A 21,513-nucleotide genomic window follows, 5' to 3' on the forward strand; every position below is an offset into this window, starting at 1 on the left:
AAGAGGGCAACCTTGTCTTGTTCCCTTAATAATTTTCATATCCTCTGTAAGATCCGCATTTATGCAAAGTTTTGCATACTGTTCAGTATATATTGCTTTCACCATTCTTATAAAGCTTTCCCCCAATTCCATTTTTTCCATCACTGCAAACATAAAGTCCCAGTTTAAATTATCAAAAGTTTTCTCTGCGTCCACAAAAAATAAAGCAACTTCTTTTTCTGGATGTCTTTCATAATGTTCTACAATATTTACAACAGTCCTTAAATTGTCCCTAATTTGTCTATTGGGAAGAAATCCTGCTTGTTCCTTCTTAATAAAGTTCATAAAATATTGTTTAAATCGTTCTGCTAAGATTCTTGTATATATTTTATAGTAATTATTTAACAATGAAATTGGTCTGTAGTTTTTTACATTCGTGACATCTCTATCCTCTCTTGGAATCAGCGAAATTACTGCTTCCTTCCATATATTTGGTATTTTCCCCTGCAGTCTTATAATATTCATCAGTTTTTGAAGCTTTGGTGTTAACTCCACTTTAAGGGTTTTAAAAATTTTTGCTGTATATCCATCTGGACCAGGTGCTTTTCTTGTTTTCATTGAATTAATTGCTGCTTCAATTTCTATTTTTTCAATTGGTTCATTCAAAACTTTTTCCATATTTTATGTTAAGGGAGCTATTATATGGCCAAAGATGGCGACCTAGGAAGGAGCTCAGGTGCTAGAGCTCCCGAGTATCAGGTTCTATTATCCATCTGCCACCTTCGAAAAACCCCTGACAGGCTGGCATTTGATGTTGGCGAGGAACGAGACATCGGAGACAGCAGAAATTGGAGGCTACCGAGGGCTACCGCCGCCGACGCTCCCGGTAACAACAACAAACAACAAACCGGGCGCGAACCGCGCGGCCTACCTGACCGCGAGTACAATCGAGGCGGCGGAGTGGACTGCAGCCGATCGCGGCAACGACGTGGACGCCCGGGCCAGGACCAAAATCGACATCGTGGTCCGGCGGCCTGGTGATCCGGCGTCTGAGCGTCTGAGCGGGGACGAGTGCAGGGAGAGCGAGACAGACGGAGTGGAGTGGAGAGCGGGGCGAGTACAAGAGACCCCCCCCCCTGCGCTTGCGAAGTGGAGTGACGGAGGAGTAGCGGCGAGCCGGGAAGGCTGTGAGAGACCCCTGACGCTTGCAGAACAGGAGCGACGGGAGGAGTCTCAGAGCGACGAAGGGGCCGACGCCCAAGAAAGCGCCTGATGCAGGTGACCCGGGTGCTTCTGCCTGAAATCAACAACTGGCCGTACAGGCATTATAGGGCTCCATATGAATTGGTTGTCCCTACAGGCAACACAGGAGGGGCTTTACGGCGCGGCGGGGAGTACGAGGGGGGCTTCCACCCACCACGGGCTCACCAGCCTGCGCGAGATACAACGAATAAGCCCCAACCGCGAGACCTTTTTTGCACCCGGAGCCTGCAACTTCTTAGAACTATCTGGCGCATTTACATGACTGGGCACAACCACCGACATTTGGCCCTGGACCCTGCACTCCGCACTTTACTTTATTTTACTTTGCTCTGTACTGACTGGCCGACTATTGACTGTAATCTGCATACCCATTGGTGGCTGCTAATCCATAAGGAACGCCCAAACTGCACGCACGCCGCACTTTAAGAACTGCCAACCCACTCCGGAACTTAGTAGTTAAAATTAATTTATTACTAATTAACTCAGTGTTTGATTATTATTATATATTTGAATTAGACTATATAAATATTATTAGCAAACTGATGGGAAATAGGGAGGGGTAAATTAATTGCTATTTGGAATAATTTTTATCAAATACATATAAGGAATTGGAGGGGTTTTTTGGGTTAATTGGAATTAGGGTTTAGTTAGACGGAGTGAGGAGGGTGTGTAATTAGACGCCAGCCTGATAGTAGTTTCATTGCAGCTGCTGCCAGCGAGGAATGGCTGGCTCAGGGATTCCGGTGCTCCTGGGGAGGGGGAGGTATGGCGGTGGGAGCAGATATTATAAGGGAGGCGGACAGAGACAAGTCGGTGCTCGGCCCCCCTCCAGTCTGCGGCCCATCCCAAGGGTGACAGGTAGCAGGACCAGGAGCAACCCGCCTCCGTCATTGGTGTTATGCAACGCCAGGTCCATCAATAATAAGACCTCAACTCTTCGAGAGTTCATGCTTGAGCAGAATATGGACCTGGCTTGCGTGACCGAGACCTGGATTCGGGAGGGTGATACAGTGGCCCTCTCGCAAACAGCTCCCCCAGGTTACTCGGTCTTCCACCAATCGCGGACTAGCGGGCGGGGGGGAGGAGTGGCATTATTTGCACGGGAGGCTTACTCCTTTAGGGCGCTCCCGGCCCCAAAGATTGAGGGCATTGAATGTGCCGGGCTGGCGTGGGGGGATGAAGAGGGGTTGGCGATTTGGCTGGTGTACCGTACGCCTAACGCACCGGCCAACGCCTTACCGTCCCTGCTTGAGGCGGCGACAGGCTGGGCGCTGGAGCACCCAAGGCTGATAATCCTGGGTGACTTCAACGTCCATGCCGATGACCCGTCCTCCAGTCAGGCGACGGACCTAGTGTCTTCCATGGCGACACTGGGACTCTCTCAATTCGTTGTGACCCCCACCCACCAGGCCGGACACATGTTAGACCTGATCTTTGCGGCCGGGATTGTAGTGAGCGATATAACCACAGAGGTTGTGCCATGGTCGGATCACTTCGCCCTCAAGGCCCGTGTGAATATGCCCCCCCGAACCTGTTTAGGCGAGGAGCCGATTATGGCTCGCCCACGGAGTCAAATGGACCCGGAACGGTTCCAGATGGCTCTGCGGGACTCCTGGCCCTCTGGCGGCTCCCTTGATGGCCTGATTGAGACCTGGAATAGCCGGCTCTCTAGGGCCACCGAGGAGATCGCACCTCGGCGCTCTCTGCGACCTCGGATTAAGCTGGCCCCGTGGTATACCCCGGAATTACGCCAGCTGAAACAAGGCCTTAGACGGCTAGAGAGGCAATGGCGACGCACTCGTGACGAGGCGACTAGAACATCTTATAGGAAGTTTATGAAGTCCTATGAGATGGCAATCAAGGCCGCAAAGAAAACATACTTTGCGGCTAGGATTGCATCCGCAAATTCGCGCCCAGCCCAATTATTTAGAATAATTCGGAATCTGACTACATTGCCTCAGGGCAATTCTAAAGCTAAGGAATTGGAAATTGGCTGCGAGGCCTTCGCGAAATTCTTTGCGGATAAGGTCCAATCGCTCCGCCAGGACTGCCCCGCCAATTTGGAGGCAGTAAGTGGACTCGAAGCCCAATGCGTGTCTTCTGATTCAACTCTGGATTGCTTCGACCCGCTCAGCTTGGAGGAAGTCGACAGAATTCTTGCCACTGCACGTTCCACGACTTGCGATCTGGACCCCTGCCCCTCCTGGCTAATTAAGGCCTGCCAGGAGGAACTAAGATATCCTATACGGGATATTATAAATCGATCCCTTTCAGAAGGTGTTTTTCCAACACCTCTGAAAGAGGCACTGGTCCGCCCTCTCCTGAAAAAACCGTCATCAGATCCGGCCGAATTGGCACATTACCGGCCGGTCTCAAACTTGCCCTTTTTAGGCAAAATAATCGAGAGGGCCGTGGCGGTGCAGTTACAGGAATTCTTGGAGGACGCTTCCGTCCTAGACCCATGCCAGTCCGGCTTTCGCCCGGGCCATGGGACAGAAACAGTCCTGGTCGCCCTCATGGATGACCTCCGACGGCAACTGGATCGAGGCGGCTCGGCAGTATTGCTGTTGTTAGACCTATCGGCGGCGTTCGATATGGTTGACCATCGGCTGCTGACCCGCCGCCTCGCCGACGCAGGAATTCGGGGGCTAGCCTTACAGTGGCTCTCCTCCTTTCTTGAGGGTCGGGGACAAAGGGTGGCGATCGGGGGGGAACTGTCTCAGAGGTATCCACTCCATTGCGGAGTGCCTCAGGGGGCAGTCCTCTCCCCGATGCTGTTTAACATCTTTATGCGCCCCCTTGCCCAGATTGCACGGAGGTATGGGCTGGGTTGCCATCAATATGCAGATGACACCCAGCTCTATCTATTGATGGACGGCCGGGCTGGTGATGTCCCAGCAAATTTGGACCGGGCACTACAAGCCGTGGCTGACTGGCTCAGGCTGAGCGGGCTGAAGTTGAATCCGGCGAAGACTGAGGTCCTTTGCGTGGGCCGTGGCGGACCGGGAGGGGAGACTACTTTACCGGCCTTTGACGGTGTGCCACTGGTACCGGTGCGCAAAGTCAAGAGCCTGGGGGTGCTACTGGAGTCCTCCCTATCAATGGAGGCCCAAGTAGCTGCCACTGCTAGATCCGCCTTCTTCTATCTCAAGAGGGCGAGGCAATTGGCCCCCTTCCTGGAACGCACCGACCTGGCAACTGTGATCCACGCAACGGTCACTTCGAGGTTAGACTACTGCAATGCCCTCTACATGGGGCTGCCCTTGTACCGAACACGGAGACTCCAGGTAGTCCAGAACGCGGCGGCCAGGCTGCTGGAGGGACTACCACGGTGGGAGCCTGCACGGCCTGGGCTGCGCAATCTGCACTGGCTGCCGGTTGTCTAGCGTGTTCGCTATAAGGTGCTGGTTATTACCTTTAAAGCCCTATATGGCCGAGGACCTGCCTACCTAAAGGACCGCCTCTCCCCATATGTACCCCGGAGAGCACTGAGGTCTGGTTCTCAGAACTTATTAACAATCCCTGGGCCAAGAGAAGTTAGGTTGAAGGCCACTAGGGAGCAGGCCTTCTCGGTGATAGCCCCTCGCTGGTGGAACGACCTCCCAGAGATGGTGCGAGCCCTGCGGGACCTGAACCAATTCCGCAGGGCTTGCAAAACATTTCTTTTTCAGTTAGCATTTGAGTCACCATGTGGCAACTAAGACAGAACCTGATTAATGAATGAATAGACATTTAGCCATCTTAAATACATCATTTTAGCACCTATTTTTATATTTTATATGTTTATATGTTTTTATGTATTTTAAATAATTTATTGTAATTAATGTTTAAGTTGTTATGTTTTATGAATCACGGGACTCCCATGTCTATTATTGTTTAATGTGAATCATGAGACTCCCGTGTCTGTTAGCCGCCCTGAGCCCGCCTAGCGGGGAGGGCGGGATATAAAAATAAAATATTATTATTATTATTATTATTATTTTAATTTTTTGCAAATATATTTCCATCTTCTCTTTGTTTATCTTAAAGCCTTTAAACAATTTGGCATAATATTTAAAAAAATCTCTTTTGATTCCTTCTTGATCCACAATCTCTTTACCACCAACTACTATTTTGTTAATAATTTTTTCTCTCTTTTTTTTCATTTGCCAAGCCAAATATTTTCCAGGTTTATTTGCTCCTTCAAAATATTTCTGCTGCAATCTTTTCAGATTCCATTCCAATTCTTTATTTAACAAATGTCTCATTTGTGTTTGAAGTATTGTAATTTCCTTCATAATTTTCTTTTTCCCTGGTCTCTTCCTCAGCTCCCCCTCTTTTTTTCTTTATTTCATTCTGAATGTCCAACAATTGTTTTTCCTTTGCTCTTTTATCTTTATTATTCAGTGTAATCAATATCCCTCTCATTACTGCTTTATATGTATCCCAAACCATTTGAAATTCAATTTCCTCCTTATCATGTATTTGGAAGAAAGCTTTAGTTTCTTTCTTTAGAGATGCCACTATTTCTTTATTTTGTAGTAAATCTTCATTTAACCTCCATCTTCTCACCTTTTTGGTCAACTTAGTTGACCACAATAATGGGTTATGATCTGCTCCTACTTTAGGTAAGATCTCTATTTTTCTTGTAATAAGACCTAAGTCTTTTGTACCCCACAACATGTCAGTTCTTGAAAAGGTATTATGTCTTGCTGAAAAAAAGGTATAGTTCTGCACTTCAGGGTTGAACTTCCTCCATATATCTTCCAGATTTTCTTGTTTAACTAATTCAAAAAAGGACTTTGGCAATTTCCCTTCTTTATTATTTTTTTCCCAGATCTATCCAATGCATTCTTAATTGTTCCATTAAAGTCCCCCATTATCATAATTTGTTCATATGTCACATTATCCAATTGTTGTGTAATGTCTTTAAAAATATATCTTTTGCTCCATTTGGTGCATACAGTCCCAATAGCAACGGTTTTTTCCCATTTATTATTATTTCCACCGTTACATATCTCCCATCATTGTCCTTAAACATCAATTTTTGGTCCAATTCTTGTTTGATATAAAAAAATCACTCCTCTTTTCTTCTGCTCAGCCAGTGAAAAAAATTCAAGCCCCAATGGTTTATTCCATAAAAATGTATAATCCTTTAGTTTAATGTGTACTTCTTGCAGACAAATTATATTACAATTTTGCTTTTTAATCCAATGAAACGTCGCATTTCTTTTTTGTGGTGAATTTAGTCCATTTACATTCCAAGATAATAATTTGTAATCCATCATGGTTCAAATTCTTTATGTTCTTCATAAAACCTACGCAGTTCTTGTGTATTTGTATTGTGATCCTTTTCCCTTGAAGTTCAAAACTCACACCTACTGGTAGTATCCACCTATACCTTATTTCAATGTCTCATAATTTTTCTGTCAGTTTCTTGTATGTCCTTCTGTCAGTTAACACTTATCTTGGCAGCTCCTTCATGATTCTTACTCTGCTGCCTTCAACTGTCAGTGTTTTCCCAAAATTTTTATTTATGATCTTTCCCACCATTTCTTTTGTCATAAACTTTATAACCACATCTCTTGGTAGATTATTCTTTTTGGCATAGAATGAGTTAACTCTGTACACATAGTCATACATGTTCCTAGTACTTCCTAGTACTAGTACTTCCATGTTCCTAGATCTTCCTCCAGGAATTCCGCAATAATTTTTATTATATATTCCTTTAGGTCAGTTTGTTAGTCTTCAGGTACTCCTCTCAGACGTAGCTGAGTTCCATCAGTTTGCAGTCATGTATTACCACTTTTTCTTGTATTTTTTTCAAAGTGGAATCATGTGCTTTCACTCTCCCCTCCACTTCTTGCACTTTTTTAGATGTTACCACAGTTTCATTTCTGAGATCCTCTATATCTTTTTTTCAAATCTTCAATGTCCTTTCTAATTTCCTTTTTGGAGGCAGTTATTAGCTCTTTCATCCCTTTCATCATCCTTGCTTCCATTGCATCCAATTGCTCCTGCATCTTCTCCAGTGAAGAAGCCCTAGTATGTATTGGCTTATGGTCTGATATGTAAAAATGCTGAAAAAGTTGACCTCACCAAATTAAAACCCAACTATTGGGTTTTAAAGAATAAATTTTGCTTTTTTTAATATGCCCAAAATTGCTGTCCCTGGAGCCTCCTAAGTTCAGATATAAATTTTTAAAGTTTATATTTTTTCCAAAATGGCGGTCGTGACTTTTTGTCCCTTTTTAAACTTTTTTCCACTTTTTTCTGGAGGCTTCCAAAGTAGTTTTAACAATAATATCCAATAGTATTTACCTTACAATGTTCAAATTCACCAGTTCCACTAATTTTCGATGTCTCAATCCTTTTAAATAACTTTTTAATGTTGACCTTCTTGTAATGGCCGCCAAAGTTTTTCTATGGTTTCTCAGTCCTAGAGTAGGCTGGCTGACTCCCAATATTCCCTTCTTCACGGAGTACTTTCTGCTTTACTTGCCACCAAATCCCGTTCTCGCTGGTAGAAAGATCTCACGAGGCTTGTAATGTACTTCCTGCTTTTCTTGCCACCAAATCCCGTTCTTGCTGGTAGAGAGATCTCGCGATGCTTGTGACATACTTCCTGTGTTGTCTGTTAAAACTGCAGCTCTATCACAATGGGGCTTTCCAACTGCAACCACAAGTATTCAAAACAATTATTTTCTTTTCTCTTTTTGACACTGTCTTTTAGTATTTTAGTCCCAATTTTGCCCCTTCTTCCCTTCTTTATCAATAGCTTCTATATTCAATCTTTCAACTTTTAAATTTTAATTTTTACAGTTCTTATTAGTCCTGGAATGAAAGATAATGATCTATACCTTTTGCTGTGGTTATCCAAAATGGCTCCGGTCTTGCATAAATTTAGATGTTCAGTAGAATCAAAGACGGTTTGGATCTTGATGAGCTTAAGTCAATTGAATGACTCTGTAAACTTCTGTAGACGCTGGAATGCAGCTCGTCTCTTGAGACCCTTCAAAGCCTCCAAGGAGCCCCCCCCCCCCGGGACTCCCTTTAAGCCAAAGTAAATCTCCTCAGAATTTTCCGAGCATGTCTTGGACTAATCTCTGACTGAGAAAAGTAGGCAGTAGGCATTGGATTGCCTTTTTCTACCCCGAACAGAAGTTCCAGTCTGCTCCCCTACAGAGAAGCAGTTCAGCTCACCATTCTCCAACCCTCAGAAGTCCCAGGGGGGATGCTGACATTTCATGGCCGTTGTCATCCAACTGTGTTCTTGATACCAAGCTATTATTTCCCAATATGAACAGCAGCTGGAAATAACCCTCTGATGCGCCAACTGCACTGCTTTTGAAAACACCCTCCAATCCAAATCACAATCTAGCTGCAAGAGATTAAACAGCTTTGTGTTTTCTGCTCCCCCACATCACCATGATCTTTCTCACGTCCCATTCCTCCCCCCTTCCCCCTTGCTACTTACAATCTCTAGGTGATATTCATCACACACTGGTTCTTTCAACACCTCTTCTTTTCCCTTGATGGAATCATCCTCCAGTGGCGGCTCAGATGTTTGCACTTCATAAGCTGGGGGTTCCCTCACTTTTTCCACAGCTTCAGGCTCCATGTCTGCTCCAGAATCTCCAGATGTATCCTCCATGTCTGCTCCAGAATCTCCAGATGTATCCTCCATGTCCACTCCAGAATCACTGGTGGTACTGTGCTCAGCATCTGCTAGGGAATCTTCCTCATCATCCCTTTCATCGCCTGAATCTTGAAAGAGAGCTAGACCCCCACATTATGGGCAGTGACAGGATTCCGGCCTCCCTGAATTGACTGCTGCCGCATTCTCTACCTAGAAGGTTGAAGAAGCAAAAAAAAAAAAAAATTAGTATCCTGCCTTATGACTATGCCCCCCCAAATCCCACACACCTCATTTTTAGGCCTTACATCCGGATAGAGTGCTTTCAAATAGAGTGTTTCCTCCTCAATCTCCATATTTTCTTGTGCCTGCCCTCCATGTTCTGACTCCTTGATAAAGACGCTATTCTCAGAGAGCTCTGTCAAAAGTACAGCTTGCTGATCCTCTGCAGTCTCTGTCTTTTCCCAAGCCTTCTTTATGGAACTTTCCCCCAAAGAGGATTCGTTATTCTCTACCTCTGTTGAGTTCTTGAGAGTAGAACCACATTTTCTTAAAGATTTGAGCAACACCAGGGTTAGCATTCCACACATGACCAAATCCTCTAAATCAGCGGCTTCAGTCTCTGACCGCTCCACTGCCTGTTTTTTTTGTTTTTGTTTTTTTTACAAAAAAGGGTTTAACACTACATGACCTGCCTTTGCATTCCTCCCCACTTTCCTCTTTTCTCACAACTTGCCTGTGCATCTGTTTCTGCTTCCTGGTTCTTCAAGCTCTCCTCTTCCATGTTTTCGGGTGTAGATTCTAGAGGGGTCTTCTTGGCATCAGTGTTCTCCGCTTCCATCTCATCACCGTTGCCCGTTCTTGAATGTTTGTGGGGCTTAATGCCTAAGGGTCCCTCCATGTTAGAAAATTTCTCCATGGTGCTATGGAGCCTGGCTTTCCCATGTTTAAAGAGAATCCTGTGCTGACCACCACCCCCCACCCGCACCCATTTGTGCGTTTGAACAACTGCAACTCTCCTATTGGTGGTGGGTTACAGAGCTGAATTCACAGAGGGGCCTATCTCAGGGGGTTGCGGTATCGCTACCAACGAACATATTACAGCTTGGCACATCAAAGTCAGAGTAACAAGGTTGTCTAATTTTATACATTGTGACTACGTATCATATTTTATTCAGTTATATACCGTGACCCGCTAAGACACGTGTAATCAAAACACTAAATTGCCTGGATGCTTTAGAAACTACAGCAAAGGCCGCATTTGCGTACCTTTGTATTAAAACTGAAACATATCTTCTAGATCATCTTCCGTGTATTCACGGTATGTGTTATAACGTATAAAAACACTATTATGTTCTAGAATACAGGTACCACCATAAACAAAGAAAATAAAATCTCGCAGCCGCCTTAAAAAGCTATTTATTTCAACACTATTTGGTCAGGATCTGTTATATTGTTGAGGCTGCAAAGTTAGTTCCTGGTGTAATATATGCCGCTCATAATCTCTCCTGTTTCTCACAGATTGTTAGGATCGTTCTTTTGTTTCAGATGTTTGTGCTCTGTGATGAGTTAAAAAAAAATGTTCACAAATCTGTGTTGGAGAGGCCTGGACAAGACAGAGAAGGCAGGATTCGTGCACACACGTTCAGAAGGAAAGAGGCATCTATTCCATAGGCTTCAGCATTGATCTGTTGTACATTAGCGACTAATTTTTACTCAAGATGAATTCTGATCTTGCGGACAGCCTCACAGAACTTAGCATCTGCGCAACTTACACACACGCACAAAAACAGCTGTGGATGTATGTCCTGTGAAAAGCGATGAGCCTATACCATGCATCTATGTTGAGTACAGCATTGTTCATATGGAAATTTATTAGTAAAGATCCGGTCTGAACTATCTCTTTTTTCAGAAAGGCTGGGGTAAAGTGTTCCCACATGAATTCTCTTCTAGCCGGGGATACTAAGTCGGCTTAGGAAAACCCAGCTGCACCCTAAGATCAGCAAAACCTGTTCCTGCATAAGGCGCAATTGTACTTTTGTCACAACACAACGGTGTGCGGGGTGGTGGTGGCTAGCCATCCCCCCTGGAATTAAAGCCTTGTAAACAGTTTATACGTTGTTCTACTTCTCCCCATGTTTTGATAAGTGTGTCCAATTTTAATACAAAGGCACGCAAATGGGGCGTTTGTGGTAGTTTCTAAAATCTAATCTTTCAACCAAACTGAGTTTGCTTAACTATTTGAAGCTACAGAGGAAGAGTTCCAGGCTGGGGAAGCAGTCATCTAGTCAATAATCATCTTTGGGAAATTCTCACTTTTAATCTTAACTTTTATTTCAGCTCTACAGTTTATGACAATTGTACCTTATAATAATGCTGAGAATCTGCTTGTTAAAATGTAAACTTTTTATATAATTATATATATATATATCTCTATTCTGTGCTTTTCTTTCTGTATTCTTATTCTTTTTAAAAATACACATTATTGTCATTTTAAGCAATAATTTTGATATATAACGATACAGTTCAAAACTATACAAAGTGCCTCGGGCGGGTTTAGAGTACACGTGTGTCTAGAAGAATACCCATTCTAGATATTAAATCAGACTGATAGACATAAACAGCCCCGTGTTCATTTTTTGAAAGTCCCAATAATGTCAATATATGTCATTTAAATTTATTCCTTGGCCAAATGCTAGGAAATGGATTCCCCTATATGGAGAGGGGGGGGAACCACTTTGTATTTGCTCCATGTACGGCCGTGGCATGTTGTAATGGTAACTACCATATGGTTAAGTTGTTGTTACAATTTTCCTTAGATCTACATAGCCTGTAGACGCCGTTGTCATCTCCCACCTTATCTTGTGCTCTAGTTTTAAAACTTGTAGCTGATTTCTCAATTAAAAGAGCAGACCGTGTTTCATAATAATAATAATAATAATAAATTTATTCTTATATCCCGCCCTCCCCCGCCGAAGCGGGCTCAGGGAGGCTCACATGACATGGTTTACACCATGATTACACTAAAATCCACCAATACATTAAAACAATTAAAATAGTTAGATACAATTCAGGTTAAGTTAATTAACAATTAAAATTAATCAAATATAAATTAAATTAAAGTGCCACAGTTCAGAATGTGTATAGGATGGCTAGGTGTCATCTCCGGGTGCCGTCTTAAATGCGAGTTGACAGAGGGTGGTTTTGCAAGCCCTGCGAAATTGATTTAGGTCTCACAGGGCTCGCACCTCCTCTGGTAGTTGGTTCCACCATTTGGGGGCCATTGTGGAGAAGGCCTGCTCCCTAGTTGCCTTCAATCTGGCCTCTCTGTTTCAAACAGACTGCCTGCAGAACAGGACCTTTGCTCTTGCTTTCTGCACATCTAATTTTTTTTTCCTATTTATATTTTTATTACTTTTTTGAAGCAAACAAGTTAATATCAACATTGATGTGTGTATACAATGAATTAAATTTATAATAAGAAACATGCGCCAACCCTTATACACATATAATAGAAATCATGGATGGGTTTTAAGCTATATAGTTGTGACCAGACACACTGATCATTTTTCATTTCAAGGGGAGAAGTCAACATTAATACAAAATTAAAAACTGAAGCAATAATACCATTTATAATATGCAGATAGTCAGAATAATTTGCAATGTTATAAGCAAATATTACTAAGGTAATGTTGTGAATGTCTAACTGCTTAATATGGACTATACATTGTGTAAAAATAAAATTTCTTTGTTGGGCGATTCATATTGTGGCTGGCACCCATAGTTCTGTGCCTATCAGATCACTGCTATTAAATTTTTCTTTTGACAAATTATGCATTTAAAATCAGAGGCTTTGGCAGCCCAAAGAACTAAAAATTTAAAAAAAAATGTTCATTGCATTGAAATGTGAGAGAAACGAATTACTTAAAAACATGTAACAAACAGACACAGTCTGCACAGCTTTTTGCACATGCACAAATGCTGTGCATTAGGGATGCCAACCTCCAGGTGGAAATCTCCTAGAATTACAACACATCTGTTTTTTAAAAACTCTCCTAAGTTCTTTCTGTTTATTTATCTTTGTCCGACCTTATCAGGTCTAAGCAGAGCGTGTAATTTTATAAGAATGTGTATAAGAATGTCCAGGAACTGTTAAGATTCATGTTGATGGGAGTCTTAACACCAGGAATGACCGGCAACATTTGAAATATATTGTACAACAACATTTCTGACGCCTGCACTCCCACCCTGTAATAGCAAAATATAAGATTGATCAAATTAGAAGGCAGTTATCAAAACATCATGAAGCTGAAAAGCCCTACCTTGTTTGTTTTTTTAAAAGCTGTGTTCCAAAGCCCCTTGGAAGAAATCACTTTCCCAGACATGGGAACTCTTTTGCAAGGATGTGCTTTTTTGTTTTGGCAACCAAAGTTAGATTCTCCAGTCTGGAGACTGGCAACCCCCCTGAGTGCTTGCAGAGAACAAGAGGCTGTCTTCATAATCATCTGAGAACAGGCCGCTGAAGATGCTAGAAAAATAGGATTTAATGTTGGAAAAGTGTGAATATAAGAAACTATAGGTGTTTGCAATTAATAATTAATGGGGCAGTGTTATTAGAATGGAAGGCAGAACTAGTCATGCTTGTCTTGCAACACTTTCCCCCACCCCTATAAAACACACAGAGAGACACTGAAAAACCTTTAACACCCCCAACATAGTTTTTTCCCCAAAGCATGGCTTTTGCACAGATGCCAGGCATTAGGGTTGACAACCTCCGGGTTGGGGATCTCCTAGAATTACAACGCACCTGTTTTAGAAAAGCTCACCCGTTGCAAACACAAACCAGTGCAAAATAACAAACATTTTTGCACACACAACAGCATCCTCTCAACTAATAACTGTGGGGGCTGGCAAACCAAGGATCTAGGATTCATGCAAAACTCTGGCATTACTGAGTCCCCAGAGAGTTGTATCAATACGCAACCTGATGTTAAAGAGACATGTTACTGATGTAAGGTTAGCTGTGTTCAGTTTAAATCCATCATTTTATCCATTGGGTATGTATCCTCTACAAACTATGTCAGCTTAGAATAGTTGCTTCTCCACAATTCTCTAAATAACGTCTGTGTTACAAAACATGCTTTCCCCAAACAATATGAAGCAGGCTACACCAAAAGCATAGGCTGACCCCTCTTTTTTCCTACATAGAAAACATCTGGCATTCGTTGGATGGGTGGATCAGGAGATTACTAGCCTCCCATCAGGGACTGTTGCCTCAGTCCCCCATAGGAAACAGCCAGTATTCATTTTGTTTGTGTTGGAGAGCAGCTGTCACTTTGGTATGCGGCTTGATGATGATAGAGTACCCCTATCTACTACTGACATTGCACAGCTACATCTTAGGTTAGGGGAGGGGCTTCCCCCACCTGCCAACTGCTCTGTGACAGAGAGAAACCCTTGAAGCTGGGAGATCCCTTGCCCAGACCTGGGAGATCCCTTGCCCAGACCTGGGGGCTGGTAAACCTAGGCCAACCAGTTTCTCTAAAGGTCTAACAACAGGGAATAGAGGCCAAGGGCTTCCTCTGATCTTGTCTCCTAGCACTGTTGTTCAGAGGGCTACTGCCTTTGAACATGGAAGTTCTCTTTTGTCACCAGAGCTAGAAGTCACTGATATACCTATTTTCCATAAATTTGTCTAAACCCCTTTTAAAACTGCCCATGTCTGTGGCCATTGCTACATCCTCTAGCAGCAAATTCTTCATTGTAATTACACATTTTGTAAAGACATATTTCCTTTTGTCCGTCTTGAATCTACTGCCTATAAGCTTCATTGGATGCCCTTGAGAGGAGAGAAGTTTTTTTGGGAGAGGGAGAATTCTATTTTGTCCATAATTTTATAAACTACTCTCCCCCCACTTAGTGATTTCTTTTCTAAAGTTCCAGTCATTTCAACCTTTTGACCCCCCCCTAAATATCTTAGTTGCCCTCTTCTGTATTTTTTCCAGCTCTGTGACATCCTTTTCTTAGATACAGTGATCAGAACTGCACACAATATTCCAGATGAGGCTGTACCATAATTCTATATAGGGATGTCATAATATCAGCTGTTTTATTCTCAGTCCCTTTCCTAATAAATCCCCAACATGGAATTTGCCTTTTTCACTGCTAGAGCACACTGGGTTGACACTTCCATTGAACTATCCACTACAGCACCAAGATCTTTCCCCCTCTCAGTCTCAGCAAGTTCAGACCCCATTAGCCTATATTTGAAGGGGAGTGGGAGTGTTCCAGTGTTACACTTACTAGCATTGAACTTCATTTGTCACATTGTTGACCATGCACTCAATGTGTGGAGATCCTCCTGGAGCTCATCACAGTTATCCTTGGTTTTCACCATCCTTAATACTTCTGTGTCTTCTGCAAACGTGGCCACTACACTGCTCATCCCTAGTTCCAGATCATTTATGAACAAATTGGATGGTACTGGTCCCAGTACTGATCCTTGTGAAACCCCACTGCTTGCTTCCCTCTGTTGTGAAAACTGTCCATTTATGCTTACCCTTTGCTTCCTATCATTTTGCTGCAGATACCTTCTTCTTTTTTTGCTGTAGCCATTCTTTGGTCCTTTCTGGTTGAATGTATTGTAATTTCACATCTAATTCTCAGCCCAAATAAGAAAGAAGGCTTTGCTGGAGTTCCTGGCCTGTTCACATACCTGAGGTGCTTTAGGTTAAACTGAGGTGCTCACTGTGTTCCAGTGCACTTCCACTAAAAGTTGAAAACTGTCTTCCCTTTACACCTGTGCCTCACCTGTTAATTGTTCACTAATTAGCATTAATTGTCTCTTGTCTGCTCTGGGATCATGAAGCGTGTTATTTCTGCCATCAAAAAATCACGACCAAGTGGCCTTATTATCGAGACCCAATTAGGAATAAAATAATGCACACTTCATTATCTTGTGACATGACTTTTTTTTGTTAGTGTGAACTTAATTAATTCGAGTTCAATGAATCCTAAAATGGCCCATTCCTCTTCTGCTGTGATGGGGATGCAACATAGGCCTTCTGCATTCATATCCCGATGTTTCGAAAGGCATGGACCATCAGGCTGCAAAGATGGCCCAGTATTTCAATACTACTGTGTTGTGATGGCATAACATAGGAAATGCTGACCAGTCTGTCTTTCAGGAAATGTGAAAAAATGAAAATGTTATAAACAGTTAGACTTTCCAGTTTATAAGCTACAATACATCAAATTAGGTAATGAGTGACTTTTTCCTTTCGTTTCTTACCTCCAGGAGCAAACCAAGAGGTTAAAATGGCCTTTGACCAAGCCAAGCTGAGTAGCCTTTGCTGTGCCAGTACTGCAGGATCACTCATTTCAGCAGAACCAAGAATGGCCATTGGCTCAGCTCACCCGTTGCTTCTCTCAGATAGTGCCAGCACAGTAGGAGGAGGCAACTGACCCTGATCATCACTGCTGCCAAAGTGTTGGAGCCAAGTAGCCCTGTAGTGCTGGCAAGCTGAGGGGCCTGGCTTAGCTAGCTGTTGACCACTAGTGGTCCATTAGGGCAGCAATCCCTCAGGAAATTTCCCCTGTAGGTTAAATGGTCAGTCCATCGCTGTTGTCTGCTGTATTAGAGGCAGGGTAGATAAAAGGAGTAAAGGAGCATGGGTGGAAGAAGCTTCCACCAAATGCTCTCCTAATTCAACCAATAATTTGAATATGCAAGAAAAATCTCTGGCTTGAAACCCAGCAAACCTTTAAGAGAGCTCCTGATTTCCTTGAAAATGGGAAAAAAATAAGTCATCCTACCCAAATAACTAAATTATGAGCAGAAAAGGCAAATTTTAGAATTAGTAACTCAGAATTTAAGACTGTTGGCTCATACAAAACAAAAGGTGCTCTTGCTGCCCTCACCATTTAATTAGCCTTTTCTCCTAAAGGGAGTGTCCTGGAACAAGTGGCATCATACAATATTTCAATGTGTAGCCTATTGGCTGCTGAAGAATTAGTCACACAGAATATTCATAGTTATGTATGTATGACCAATTAACTTAAATAGGGAATTAGCAAATAAGAAATTGCTTGGCAAGTAGAACTAGACAAAAATAGGACTTGAAACCGCCAAATTTGGTCATGGATATCATTGCCAATGTCTAACTGGTGACTGGAGAGCTCCTGCTATTGCAGCTAAGCTCCAGGCAACAGAGATCAATTCACCTGGAGAAAATGACTGCTGTGAAAGGTGGACTCAGTAGCATTATACCCCACTGAAGTCCCTCTTCTTCCCAAATCCCACCCCGCTCAGGCTCCACCCCCCAAAATCTCCAGGTATTTCCCAGCCCAGAGCTGGCAATCCTAGCCAGGGACTCCCTTTGGAAATTGAGTACATGATTAAATTTGGAGGGTTTTTTCCCCCATTCACATAATTTAGCAACTATAAGTCAGTAACTTTTTGGTATTCAAAAAATGCTTTCAAAACTGCTTAGTGACAATCCAGATCTTTACAGATAATACTTTGTTGATTCCAAATAACTAAAAAGCACTCCTGTGTGTAAATTTTGTTTTGTTTTGCAAAGCTCTTTTTCAAAAGAACTCTGTATTCTTTAAAAATGGTTATATTTCTTTGCTAATAAATATTACTTTATAGAAACCCTACACGGAAGAAAAGTATATAGCTAGAAAAACCCTACAGAGTTTGGAGGAAGTTGCAATAATAAAAAAAATACTGAGAACATGTTCCTTCTAGGTGGCAGATAACTAAATCGCAGTGACCTAATTTTCAGAAGTCAAAGGCACTCAACAGTTCTTCTGACTGTATTGTGAACCATGATTAGTCATCTTCATCAAAATCCAGCCTACTTCTAACTTTGGTACCTCAGTATGATTTGGTTTACATTAACTAACCTCAGAGGCACAGCTGTTGCCATTGTGACCTTGATGCTTCAATGCACAATTAAAGGACCAAACTTTTGCTTATGGAAAATTTTAGTGCAATGCCATACAGTTGTCAGATATGGCATGTCACACACATTGGTCTCCTTAGCTGACAGAATTAAATCTGTCTTGGTAGATATTTATGGATGTTTCTGATCATTTAAAAAAAAAACATTCAAATTTCACTGTTCTTAAATGAACCAACACAAGACCATACCAATAAATGCTAAAAGAAAGAAAAACAGCACAACAAACTGAGGGTAATTACACAATCCAGCTCTGGAGTTATCATTTTGCTGTTCCTGCTTTGATTTGGCAAATGCTTTCTTAGCTACTTAGCAGGATTTATCTGCAGAAGGAATGCCTGTGGAATTACAGCACTAAGAAAAAATGTCTCTTATTACTCAGCTGTAATTAGCATATGTAAAAGGGGTGTGCTTTTTTCTCACTAAGCACATCTACAGAGATCACCCCCAAATTATCCAGATCATCTGTTTATGCAAATGTTCTACTTGAAATATGGTCTACAGGAGAAAGCTGGGCTGGATTATTACAAACTGTAATCATTAGATTTTACCTGAATCTCTTGCCACTCCCTTTTTTACAAGGAACATCTTGCCACCTCAGAGGTAATCCTTATCTCTTTTCTTTTCCTTTAATTTTAGGGCAAACGCTACAAAAACTCCTTGGAGACAGTAGGGACTCCAGATTCCAGCCGAGGCCGCAGTGAAAAGAAAGTCATCAAGTAAGTCCTAGGAGGAACAACTGGTTTGGAGGTACTGCCTCAGATCACAACCACCACGGAAGATACACCTCTGAAATGCACTGATCATTGTGCCTTCAAGCAACTCTGCCTACAAAACCTATACAACCCCATGCACATTTATCTCAGTAGCCCCAAACACATATGCCCATCCCTTCCACTCACTTTCTGCCACATATTATAGCTGTCATACCTAAAGACTAGAAGTGTGCCCAAAAAAAAGTTCAGTATTTTTCTGATTTGGGTCTATTGAAACAGAAAAATATCGCTATTCCTGAAGAGTCCCAAATCCCAATATCAGTATTGTATTGGGATGTGGGTAAGTATGTGAGAAACCCAACTTTATTTGGCTCCGTTACACCCTATGAGGACTGTCCCATAGGTATGGGTATGATGGGGTTTAGAAGGCTTTAAATGTTTTCTGAGTTCACTTGTTGAGTTGTGCCACCACAGCAGCACAATTCAGCAAGTTCAGAAGGCATTTAAACTTTGAATACCTTCTAGTTGTGCCTGAATAAAAGCTGAATTTCATGCATAACTATTTTGGTAGCTGAATCCGATTATATCATCTGTATTCGGCTGAATAAATACCCCCAAAAAATACAAATACAGTATTGTGGGGGTATTTATTCAACTTGGTACATATCAAGCGCATACCCCTGCTAAAGACTCACGCATACCTACACTACCTTGTTTATAACAATATCTAATAGTGCAAACATTTGCAGTCATTCTTATACCTTCACATATACCTTAGACCAGGGGTGTCAAACCTATTGGTTAGGGATAGATGTGACATAAATGGGACTTTGATGGGCAGAGGTAGCAGAGATATAAACTTTATAAAGGACACAGACAAACAGAATTAAAGATTTTTTTATTTTAATTTAATTAATTTTAATTAAAATACAAACATGCTTAAAATAGTAACACTCTTGTGGTCTTTTGTTTAACAGTCTTTGATATCTGATACACCTCCCATACTCCCCCCCACTTTAAAAGATGCCTGTCTAAAATGGAAAGAGGAGAGGGAAATAGTAGGATTTGGCAATGCAACTTTTAAAATAAAACATCAGAAAAAGCACAAGGATCACAGCAGAAAATAAAAATATAAACTAAAAATATAAAATGCTCTGAGCCTAGGAACACAAATGGCTGGGCATTGCAAGCTTCTCCCCCCCCCCCCCCCAGGGTCTACTCAGAATGGCAGTGGCTCTCCAGGGTCTTAGGGGTTTTTTTACAGGGTGGTTTGAGATAATAATTGTGGGGGGGATGTACTAAAGGGAAAGACAGGATTGCCCATTGGAAACAATGGGAGAGGTTGAAGACCCATTGGAAATAATGGGAGCCAAGAATGCCAATTGACTTGCATGGACTCCATTGAAATATGTTGCAGCACAAAAAAAAGTTGCAAAGAAAATGCAGAGTGGATTTTCCATTCAAGTCTTTGGGCCCAGATAGACTGCTCTGGGACTGGGATGACAGCCCCTGGGAGTATCAGAAGCATTCTGGGAATGGAACAAGAGTCGCAAGAGTGGAATTCCATTCCTAGAGTAGAATTCCATTTCCAGAATGCTTCTGCTACTCCTAGGGGCTGTCTTTCCACTCTTCACCCTGTCATTCCAGTCCCAGAACATAGATTCTGTTCCTGGGGACTGTCATTCCACTCTAAGGGCTGTCATTCCAGTCCCAGAGCACTGTTTCTATTGTTAGAAACAGCCTCTGAATAGTGTATCTGGGCCCAGGGACCTTAATGGAGATTCCATTCTGCATTTTCTTCTCAACTTTTTTTGCGCTGCAATATATTTTGATGAATCTCAGAAGAGCTTCCGGCTGCAGGAGAAGCTGGTAGAGATGAGACCAAGCGAGCTGGAAAGGATGAAGAAAGACAGGAAAGTGGGCAGGGGGAAGAGAGCTGCAGGCCTGATTAAAGCCTAGGTGGGATGGTTCTGGATCATGGGTCATAGGTTTGACACCCCTGCCTTAAACATACCATGGTGTTTTCCACCTAGATGTTCTCTGAATTGTTCTCACTTCCTGGTACCTTGATGTACTTCTTATTCCAACGTTCACCTTTCTTTATTATCCCAAGTATTCAAACATTTTGTTCTTTCTGAATCATACTGTCTTGTTTCTGTTGCCCTCACTTTGTCCCCCAAAAGGTATCCCATACCTCAGGGGTCCCAACCCCCGGGCCATGGACTGGTACCGGGCCGTGGCCTGTTAGCAACTGGACCATGAGTTGCATAATTATTTCATTATATATTACAATGTAGTAGTAATAATAATAATAATAAGACATTGGATTTATATCCTGCCCTCCACTCCAAATTTCAGAGTCTCAGAGCAGCTCACAATCTCCTTTACCCTCCTCTCCCACAACAGACACCTTGTGATGTGGATGGGACTGAGAGAGCTCTCCCCAGAAGCTGCCCTTTCAAGGACAACTCTGCGAGAGCTATGGCTAACCTAAGGCCATTCCAGCAGCTGCAAGTGGAGGAGTGGGAAATCAAACCCAGTTCTCCCAGATAAGAGTCTGCACACTTAACCACCATGCCAAACTAATAGAAATAAAGTGCACAACTGTATCATCCCAAAAACATCACCCTCCCATCCTGGTCCCTGGAAAAATTGTCTTCCACAAAACTGGTCCCTGGTGCCAAAAAAGGTTGAGGACCACTGCCATAACTGACACTGCAAAATTATCATTATTTACTATGAAGTCTCAAACCCACAGATGCAACACCTCAAAAACTTTTCCATTCATGTTCCACACTTGATAATACTAGTCAGAACAAAACCTAAAGTTTTCACTTGTCTCTGAGCAAATGGCAAATCCCCTGTATAGAAGAGCAGCAATTGATATTTTTTTCCTCTAGAATTTAGGCAGTCTTTGTGCCAAAGTTAGTAAAAGCCTCCTGGCAATTTATAGAAGATTACAAACCATATAAGA

At 42.5% G+C, this 21,513-nt stretch overlaps 1 protein-coding gene across 7 annotated transcripts in view; it reads left to right on the top strand.

Annotated features, from left to right (window-relative positions):
* SYT7 (synaptotagmin 7) overlaps nucleotides 1-21,513 on the top strand; it is a 335,907-nt gene that overhangs the window by 230,417 nt on the left and 83,977 nt on the right. For all 7 annotated transcript variants that reach the window (XM_060262265.1, XM_060262268.1, XM_060262266.1 and 4 more), the window contains exon 3: nucleotides 18,463-18,542. In XM_060262265.1, coding sequence (XP_060118248.1) covers nucleotides 18,463-18,542 — 80 coding nt within the window. The remainder of the gene's footprint in view (nucleotides 1-18,462; nucleotides 18,543-21,513) is intronic.

The sequence above is a fragment of the Heteronotia binoei genome, chromosome 21 (genome assembly GCF_032191835.1).
Source record: "Heteronotia binoei isolate CCM8104 ecotype False Entrance Well chromosome 21, APGP_CSIRO_Hbin_v1, whole genome shotgun sequence".
Lineage (NCBI taxonomy): Eukaryota > Metazoa > Chordata > Lepidosauria > Squamata > Gekkonidae > Heteronotia > Heteronotia binoei.